Here is a 10,513-nt window from a genome sequence, read left to right as displayed (position 1 = left end):
AAATGAGAGTGCCTGGGGACACGCAGGGCCTGGGATAACCTCCACATCATCCGAGGAACAGAGGAGGAGTAGGATGAGGGGACGGCTAAAGGCTAACAGAACTGGTCGTCTACTGTGTTGGGGACAGAGAATAAAAGGAGCAGATTTCTGTGAAGTGGCAGGATAGATGTATTGTTTAGTGTTGCGTTGTGTAGTGGCTGCTGGTATGCATCCCACTTGTTTGTTTTTTACATGCTAATATCGCCACTGGCGTTAACAGGAAGCCAGTGTAGAGAGGCTAACACTGGAGGAATAATATGATCACATCTTTTGATTCCAGTCAAGATTCTAGCAGGCGTTTTTTAGCACTAACTGAAGTTTATTTAGTGCTTTATCCAGTTGCCTCGAAAGTAGAGCTTTGCAGTAGTCTAATAGGCACAGATGAGCTTTTCTGCATCGTTTTTGAAGAAAAAGTTTCAGATTTTTACAATGTTATGGAGAAGGAAAAATTAAACATGGGACCAGCATTTTACATTTTGCATTTATATTTTTGTTCCGTGTATATATAATCCGGACTCTTACACTGCTCGTTCTAATCTTTATATATTTCTTAATTCCATTATTTTACTTTTTAGATTTTTGTGTATTGTTCTGTATTGTTAGATATTACTGCACTGTTGGAGCTAGGAACACAAGCATTTTGCCACACCCGCAAATATGTGTATTTGACCAATACATTTAGATTTCATTTGATTAGAAATGTTATTTTAAGAATATGTTTACAGTGTGCCAAACAAAGGATAAACTAATTATTATGGTTGGACCAATCTCATCCATGATTGGACATTCATTCTTCCGCAATAAATTACTGACAGCTCTTTCCACCAATTATGTCTTCTAAGGGAAGCGGAACTGGAGAGTGTTTTTTCTCTTTACAATACACAGACAGACACAAACAGACCAAAGACGGTACTGTATGAAGATAGGCTGAAACTGCTTCTTCAATAGAAATCCCCGATCACGTGTCATGGCGACGTTCGCTCGCTAAACTCCCGGGTAGAAATACGTCATCGGGTCTTATCGTGCAGAACTGCGCATGTGCAGTCCTTCAAAAATAAACGTCAGTCCCTAGATATAAAGTTACTTTTGACATAAATGTAAACATAATATTTTGTCACCTTCACGACGTTCGGGGTAATAACATGTTCAACTACGTCATACATGAACTCGAATCCAGATTGTGTTTTTAGATTTCGAGAAAATTAACAACTACGGAAGAAGTTTTAAATTCTCTCATTGACTTCTGAAACCCCAAACGCCGACCTGGTCCGTTTGATCTGTTTCTCAGTCGTACCCGGAAGTCCCATATGCTGCGCCTCTGGGTTAAGGCGGTAGAAACTGTGCGGACAGACCGTCGCTAGCTTACAGTTGATAAACGAATTTAGCTACAATGGGGTAAGTGACAAAGTATTGTTATCGTTTTGATCAACGTAATTATTTCATTTGAATAACTTTGGCCTTATCACATTTGCTAAATCTTGGTACTCAAACACCTGTCTGTAGTCTATAAGGTTTCGCAGATAGGTGCGGGATTCCTTAGCTAGCTGTTATTAGCTAGCATTACATAGCTAATAAATGACCTAGCTAGCTAAATAAATCTACTTTTGTATTTCAAGATGATTCAATCTAAAAAATGTGTTTTGTTTTTCACGTGATGTTGCACAGTCTAAACTGATCCAATAGTTAGTTTGTTATCCAGCTGGTTAACGTCGTGATATTAACTTTTTGATATTTTTTTTTAACACAATGAATTATTTTTACCTAACGTAGTTATTCCTTATTCACAAATCAATCAATCAAATGTGTCTATAAAGCCATTTTTATATCAGCCGATGTTACGTGCTGTACAGAAACCCAGCCTAAAACAGCAAGCAATGCAGATGTCTTAGTCCCCAGTCTTCTGCCCATCTAAACAGACAAGCAACTATTTTCACGGATGGTTCGCTAGCTTTAACCAGATGCATGAGTTGAATTCTGCCTATGCTTGCATTTTGTACATCAAACAGATGTGTTCACTACAAAACATCACAAAAGCAAGAAGAAATTCCCACCGGCAGTTATCTGTATTCTTCCATCAAACATCTTGTTACACAAGGAGACAAATAAGGAGTTACTTTCCCTGGGAACTCGCTCATCATTCAGGCCTGTCTGCATCTCTGTGGAAAGATCAAGCCTTCTATTGATGTCAGTTACTTTCCCTGGGAACTCGCTCATCATTCAGGCCTGTCTGCATCTCTGTGGAAAGATCAAGCCTTCTATTGATGTCAGTGACTTTCCCTGGGAACTCGCTCATCATTCAGGCCTGTCTGCATCTCTGTGGAAAGATCAAGCCTTCTATTGATGTCAGTGACTTTCCCTGGGAACTCGCTCATCATTCAGGCCTGTCTGCATCTCTGTGGAAAGATCAAGCCTTCTATTGATGTCAGTGACTTTCCCTGGGAACTCGCTCATCATTCAGGCCTGTCTGCATCTCTGTGGAAAGATCAAGCCTTTTATTGATGTCAGTGGCTTTTCTTTTGGATGTACAATGGTGGATGAATTGAAGAAATGACATGCACATTGTATAACCTATTCTAGTATATAGTCAGGCTAATTCAGGGTCATATTCACAAGGCACCAAATGTAAGAAGACTGAAACAGAGGGACTGAACTTGTCCAAAAATAAATGTAAATGTACGTTTTTTTTTTCTTCTGTTTCTAAACGTTTTGCTACGGTGTGCACTGATGAATTGAACCCAGGTTACTGTGAGCCTGGCCTGACCTACATATATCCTCAGTTCCAGAAGGATAGACATTTATTTAGAGATCATGATTCACAGTGACTTCTTAAAGGAGCAGTTATCAAAAGGAGAGAGAGAGAGTAAAAACACCACGTGACTTTATGCTAAAGTCTAGATCAGTGTAGGTTCGATTCTAGCTCTGGTCCAGGACAATTACTAGCAGGTTTCTGATGTTGAGCCTTCTTCAAGGCACAGCATCAGCTAGCGTCACATAAACACCCTGGACCACAGCTAGTTCCATCATGCCTTATCAATGATGTTACCCTGGACTAGAGCTAGTTCCATCATGCCTTATCAATGATGTTACCTTGGACTAGAGCTAGTTCCATCATGCCTTATCAATGATGTTACCCTGGACTAGAGCTAGTTCCATCATGCCTTATCAATGATGTTACCCTGGACTAGAGCTAGTTCCATCATGCCTTATCAATGATGTTACCCTGGACTAGAGCTAGTTCCATCATGCCTTATCAATGATGTTACCCTGGACTAGAGCTAGTTCCATCATGCCTTATCAATGATGTTACCCTGGACTAGAGCTAGTTCCATCATGCCTTATCAATGATGTTACCCTGGACTAGAGCTAGTTCCATCATGTGTAATTTATGTTTACAGTATACTGTCTTCTAGTTTGCCATCTAGGTGTTGCTGACCTCCTATGGAAGTGGACCTCCTCCCTCCAGAAGCGCCATGCGAGGGTATCACTCCAAGCTGGACTCATCCTCTTCTGCTGGGGGTACGGGTGGCTCCATGCCCCTGAGCCTGGCCGTGGAGACGGAGAAAGCCCAGGCATTGCTCCAGACCTTCTCCTCTGCCTCCCTACTGGCCAGCACTGCGCTGGGGGCCTTCTGTGTGCTAGCTGACCACGTCATGCAGCTGACCCTACTCCAACAGCACCTGTGGCTGCGGGCAGTGCTGGACAACACCGTCCATTGTCTGATAGGCCTCTGGTCCTGGGCTATCGTCATTGGCCTCAAGAAGAAGAGTGACTTCTATGAAGTTATCTTAGCAGGGATACTGGCCTCTGTTATAGACCTGGATCACTTCTATATGGCTGGCTCTCTGTCGCTCAAAGTAAGAAAGATTTCTCCCTTTGGTTTTCAGTGTCAGTTATAGATTAGTGTGCTACATTTTCACAGACAAAAGATTAGGACTAATAAACTCAAGATCTCCATTGGAACAACCTTAGTTTAGTACTAGGCCTAATCTGTGTCTGGGAATCTGGCCCACAGTGTTCATGAAGGAATGTAGAATAGAAACATAAACAATAACCTATGTTTTCTGCCTGTTTCCTCCAGGCAGCCACCAGCCTGCCCCACCGCCCCCCCCTCCACTGCTCCTCTCTAATCCCAGTCCTCTGCTTCTCTCTGAGGCTGGTGCTGTGGCTGGGCAGGCTAAAGGACTCGTGGTGCTCTCTACCCTGGCTGCTGTTTATCTCCCTGGCCTCACACCACATCCGAGACGGGGTCCGCCATGGCCTGTGGGTGTGTCCGTTCGGCAACACGGCCCCCATCTCATATTGGCTGTATGTGAGCATCACAGCCACCCTGCCACACCTGTGCTCTGTGCTCATGTACCTGACAGGAACTCGAGACGTGATCTCCACCAAGCACGGCATCGCCATTGACATCTGATGGAAGGAAGGGCCAACACTACGCCTCCCTAATAGCACTCTATTCCCTATATAGTGCACTACTATTGGCCAGAACCCTATTCCCTATATAGTGCACTACTATTGACCAGAACCCTATTCCCTATATAGTGCACTACTATTGGCCAGAACCCTATTCCATATGTAGTGCACTACTATTGACTAGAACCCTATTCCCTATATAGTGCACTACTATTGGCCAGAACCCTATTCCATATGTAGTGCACTACTATTGACCAGAACCCTATTCCCTATATAGTGCACTACTACAGACCAGAGCCCTATTCCCCATATAGTGAATAGGGCTCTGGTCAATAGTAGTGCACTATATAGGGAATAGGGTTCTATAGGGATCTGGTCTAAAGTAGTGCACTATATAGGGAATAGGGCTCTGGTCTAAAGTAGTGCACTATATAGGGAATAGGGTTCTAGTCTAAAGTAGTGCACTATATAGGGAATAGGGCTCTGGTCTAAAGTAGTGCACTATATAGGGAATAGGGTTCTATAGGGATCTGGTCTAAAGTAGTGCACTATATAGGGAATAGGGCTCTGGTCTAAAGTAGTGCACTATATAGGGAATAGGGTTCTAGTCTAAAGTAGTGTACTATGAAGGGAATAAGGTGCCATCTGGTACACCGGTAAACCCCACAATGCCTCAGCCTCACTCGTCTATTTTCTTCACCCCATGGGAGTGATCACGTCTTCTTCCTCCACCACCCCCCCACTAAACTGCCCCCTCCCTCCCTCCTCTAGTCCGTCACTCTCAGGCTGGGAGGCTGTGTCCTGTGTGACTGTCAGTGCAGTAGTGTGTGGAAGTGCTTGATGTCGAGCTGTGAGGTATCTTATAGCCTTGTAATTACCAGACTGATTACTGCTGTGCTGTCAGTGCAGCTAAGCAGAATGTAGGGAGGAGTCGGATGGTTGTACGAGGGTATTTTACTGACGGGGTCAAAGGGAAAGGCGACATTCTAATTCTCTACTCTTCTCCTGAAGTGTCCACTTGGATGGAATGGAAGGTCCTAGGGAGCAGAGCAGTACATTATGAAGCTGAAGGTCCTAGGGAACAGAGCAGTACATTATGAAGCTGAAGGTCCTAGGGAACAGAGCAGTACATTATGAAGCTGAAGGTCCTAGGGAACAGAGCAGTACATTATGAAGCTGAAGGTCCTAGGGAACAGAGCAGTACATTATGAAGCTGAAGGTCCTAGGGAACCGAGCAGTACATTATGAAGCTGAAGGTCCTAGGGAACAGAGCAGTACATTATGAAGCTGAAGGTCCTAGGGAACCGAGCAGTACATTATGAAGCTGAAGGTCCTAGGGAACCGAGCAGTACATTATGAAGCTGAAGGTCCTAGGGAACCGAGCAGTACATTATGAAGCTGAAGGTCCTAGGGAACAGAGCAGTACATTATGAAGCTGAAGGTCCTAGGGAACAGAGCAGTACATTATGAAGCTGAAGGTCCTAGGGAACAGAGCAGTACAATAAGAAGCTGAAGGTCCTAGGGAACAGAGCAGTACAATAAGAAGCTGAAGGTCCTAGGGAACAGAGCAGTACATTATGAAGCTGAAGGTCCTAGGGAACAGAGCAGTACATTATGAAGCTGAAGGTCCTAGGGAACAGAGCAGTACATTTCTAAGTGTTTGTTATTGGTGGAGCCTCCAGTTGCTGCCTGATGTTAAGTGATGATGTAGTACTCATTAGGTGATGGCATGTTTTAACATGAGTTTTTATCTATATAATCGAGAGAAGATGACATTTGGAGAGACGCTGTTTAAACATTCCTTTAATATGTTCCTACTTTGTGATCATAATATTTGAGTTGTATTAGTCGGTGTTCTGATGAGGGTGAACAGCTGTGGGTATATTCACTAGGTACTGAACGGAGTAAGACAGGTTTAAAACAGGCCCGGGATTTAACCTGAACTTGTTTAAAAATAAACACTTGTTTTTTTTTTTGTTGCTAAACTTGTTGCTTTGCAAAATATTTCGCTAAATTGTGCACTATGAATATACTGTGGCTGTGTGCTGCAGTTTGACCACCTGGCCTGCAGAGGGCATCAATGAGTCAACTTATTATACACTCTTATGTTTAACCATATGTCATGTCCATTATCATTATGCATCAAGATAATCATTGCTGCGGTCTTTATTCACAGTGTACTGAATGAAATATGTTTCATAATTCACATGCATTTGATTTGTTTGAATATTATATCTTGAATTAGAATTTTAAATGTTAAGTACACTACACTGACCAAAAGCATGTGGACACCTGCTCGTCCAACGTCTCCTTCCAAAATCATGGGCATTAATATGGAGTTGGTCCCCTCTTCGCTGCTATAGCAGCCTCTTCTGGGAAGGCCTTCCACTAGATGTTGGAACATTGCTGTGGGGACTTGCTTCCATTCAGCCACAAGAGTATTAGTGAGGTTGGGCACTGATGTTGGGTGATTAGGCCTGGCTCGGAGTCGGCGTTCCAATTAATCTGAAAGGTGTTTGATGGGGTTGAGGTCAGGGTTCTATGCAGGCCAGTCAAGTTCTTCCTCACCACTCTGGACAAATCATTTCTGTATGAACTTCTCTTTGTGCACGGGGGGGCATTGTCAAGCTGGAACAGGAAATGGTCTTCCCCAAACCCTTGAAGCTTCAGACAAACAGTTCTTAACATGACGTTGCTTCCAGAGGCAGTTTGGAACTCTGTAGTGGGTGTTGCAACCGAGGACAGACGATGCTTCAGCACTCGGCGATCCCGTTCTGTGAGCTTGTGTGGCCTACCACTTCACAGCTGAGCCGTTGTTGCTCCTAGACGTGTCCGCTTCACAATACAGCACTTCCAGTCACCCGGGGCAGCTCTAGCAGGGCAGAAATTTGACGAACTGACTTGTTGGAAAGGTGGCATCCTATGACTGCTCTACTGGCAGTGTTTGTCTATGGAGATTGCATGGCTGTGTGCTCAATTATTAATTATTTTAATACAGTTCTGAACGGGTGTGGCTGATGTAGCCAAATCCACTAATTTAAAGGGGTGTCCACATACTTTTGTGTATATATATAGTGTATATCTTATTTTGATATTGGTACCTTGTGTTGTAAAGACTGGATGGATTCAAAGTTGTTCTTTTTCCAAAATAAATCTGTGCCCTGGACCACTCGGTATGCTAAGTAATGTGTCCGTGTGGACTTTGAAGCGGTTTATGGGTGTGAGTGGGTGTTGCTCGAGATACACTGGAATAATACATGTTGGTAGGAATCAGTCTGCCGCTCGGAGCAAGGCCTCGGAGGAGCTTCCAGGATACAACAGGAGTCTGCCTCCTCATAACAACATGCCCAATCAGTTATCATTACAACAGAACATGACCAATCAATATGAATGCATCTGATTATTATTATTATATTTTCATCAGAAAAGGCAGGAAGTCTGTCTACCAGTGACAGAATGTTGATTTAAAAGTTGAATAGGTATTTTTACAAATAGACGTTTTGAACCTTTACATTGTACCTGTTCCTGTGTGTCAGTCTGTCTCTTCTGAGATGGAGAGAGGACACTGTCCTTCCTGGTAGTAACAGAACCCGATTACTACCACTGACACAAACAGATTCTTCTGAGATGGAGAGAGGACACTGTTCTTCCTGGTAGTAGTAGTAACAGAACCCGATTACTACCACTGACACAAACAGATTCTTCTGAGATGGAGAGAGGACACTGTTCTTCCTGGTAGTAGTAGTAACAGAACCCGATTACTACCACTGACACAAACAGATTCTTCTGAGATGGCTCTCCATTGACCAGGGTTGAGTAGTAACAGAACCCGATTACTACCACTGACACAAACAGATTCTTCTGAGATGGCCTCTATTTAACTGCAGTCACTGACCCTCCTTAAGGCTAAGTGCCCTGCTTACAGGAAACAGGAAATGCTGCCCCGGTCGGACAGGAAGGTGATTCTATGCTTGCAACTTTTTGGGGAAGGCCCTTTCCTGTTTCAGCATGTTAATGCCACTGTGCACAAAACGAGATCCATACAGAAATGGTTTGTCGAGATTTGTGTGGAAGAACTTGACTGACCTGCACATAGCCCTGACCTCAACCCCATCGAACACCTTTGGGATAAATTGGAACGCCGACTGTGAGCCATAACCCTCTTATCCCTGACAGTCCCATAACCCTCTTCTCCCTGACAGTCCCATAACCCTCCTCTCCCTGACAGTCACATAACCCTCCTCTCCCTGACAGTCACATAACCCTCCTCTCCCTAACAAAGTCCCATAACACTTCCCTCTATGCGAGGTTGTTCCACTCTGCCTCTGGCTGTCTTGGCACCAGTCCCTGTCCTGGACAGAGGACACTGTCCTTCCTGTCTGACCGGGGCAGCATTTCCTGTTTCCTGTAAGCAGGGCACTTAGCCTTAAGGAGGGTCAGTGACTGTAGTTAAATAGAGAAGGCCATCTCAGAAGAATCTGTTTGTGTCAGTGGTAGTAATCGGGTTCTGTTACTACTACTACCAGGAAGGACAGTGTCCTCTCTCCATCTCAGAAGAATCTGTTTGTGTCAGTGGTAGTAATCGGGTTCTGTTACTACTACTACCAGGAAGGACAGTGTCCTCTCTCCATCTCAGAAGAATCTGTTTGTGTCAGTGGTAGTAATCGGGTTCTGTTACTACTACTACCAGGAAGGACAGTGTCCTCTCTCCATCTCAGAAGAATCTGTTTGTGTCAGTGGTAGTAATCGGGTTCTGTTACTACTACTACCAGGAAGGACAGTGTCCTCTCTCCATCTCAGAAGAATCTGTTTGTGTCAGTGGTAGTAATCGGGTTCTGTTACTACCAGGAAGGACAGTGTCCTCTCTCCATCTCAGAAGAGACAGACTGACACACAGGAACAGGTACAACGTAAAGGTTCAAAACGTCTATTTGTAAAAATACCTATTCAACTTTTAAATCAACATTCTGTCACTGGTAGACAGACTTCCTGCCTTTTCTGATGAAAATATAATAATCAGATGCATTCATATTGATTGGTCATGTTCTGTCAGGGAGAGGAGGGTTATGGGACTGTCAGGGAGAGGAGGGTTATGGGACTGTTAGGGAGAGGATGGTTATGGGACTGTTAGGGAGAGGATGGTTATGGGACTGTCAGGGAGAGGAGGGTTATGGGACTGTCAGGGAGAGGAGGGTTATGGGACTGTCAGGGAGAGGAGGGTTATGGTACTCTGTTAGGGAGAGGAGGGTTATGGGACTGTCAGGGAGAGGAGGGTTATGGGACTCTGTTAGAGAGAGGAGGGTTATGGGACTCTGTTAGGGAGAGGAGGGTTATGGGACTGTCAGGGAGAGGATGGTTATGGGACTGTCAGGGAGAGGAGGGTTATGGGACTGTCAGGGAGAGGATGGTTATGGGACTGTTAGGGAGAGGATGGTTATGGGACTCTGTTAGGGAGAGGAGGGTTATGGGACTGTCAGGGAGAGGAGGGTTATGGGACTGTTAGGGAGAGGAGGGTTATGGGACTGTCAGGGAGAGGAGGGTTATGGGACTCTGTTAGGGAGAGGAGGGTTATGGGACTCTGTCAGGGAGAGGAGGGTTATGGGACTGTCAGGGAGAGGAGGGTTATGGGACTGTCAGGGAGAGGAGGGTTATGGGACTCTGTTAGGGAGAGGAGGGTTATGGGACTCTGTTAGGGAGAGGAGGGTTATGGGACTCTGTTAGGGAGAGGAGGGTTATGGGACTCTGTTAGGGAGAGGAGGGTTATGGGACTCTGTTAGGGAGAGGAGGGTTATGGGACTCTGTTAGGGAGAGGAGGGTTATGGGACTGTCAGGGAGAGGAGGGTTATGGGATTGTCAGGAAGAGGAGGGTTATGGGACTCTGTTAGGGAGAGGAGGGTTATGGGACTCTGTTAGGGAGAGGAGGGTTATGGGACTGTCAGGGAGAGGAGGGTTATGGGACTGTCAGGGAGAAGAGGGTTATGGGACTGTTAGGGAGAGGAGGGTTATGGGACTGTCAGGGAGAGGAGGGTTATGGGACTGTCAGGGAGAGGAGGGTTATGGG

At 44.9% G+C, this 10,513-nt stretch overlaps 1 protein-coding gene across 1 annotated transcript; it reads left to right on the top strand.

Annotated features, from left to right (window-relative positions):
- Positions 1-1,283: 1,283 nt before the first annotated feature.
- On the top strand, positions 1,284-7,623 carry tmem267 (transmembrane protein 267). Its single transcript, XM_020474942.2, has 3 exons — positions 1,284-1,434; positions 3,450-3,893; positions 4,118-7,623. Exons 2-3 carry the CDS (start codon positions 3,510-3,512, stop codon positions 4,451-4,453), a joined length of 720 nt encoding a protein of 239 aa, XP_020330531.1. The 5' UTR covers positions 1,284-1,434; positions 3,450-3,509; the 3' UTR covers positions 4,454-7,623.
- The last annotated feature ends 2,890 nt before the right edge of the window (positions 7,624-10,513 follow it).

This window comes from Oncorhynchus kisutch, linkage group LG6, assembly GCF_002021735.2.
Source record: "Oncorhynchus kisutch isolate 150728-3 linkage group LG6, Okis_V2, whole genome shotgun sequence".
NCBI lineage: Eukaryota > Metazoa > Chordata > Actinopteri > Salmoniformes > Salmonidae > Oncorhynchus > Oncorhynchus kisutch.
Note: the sequence above shows the minus strand (reverse complement) of the source record. Positions and strands in the feature narration are given on the sequence as shown.

Coding starts and splice junctions, on each gene's coding strand:
- tmem267 (XM_020474942.2), top strand. CDS start 3,510: ATGCGAGGGTATCACTCCAAGCTGGACTCATCCTCTTCTGCTGGGGGT. Junction 3,894..4,117: donor CTGGCTCTCTGTCGCTCAAA/GTAAGAAAGATT, acceptor TGTTTCCTCCAG/GCAGCCACCAGCCTGCCCCA.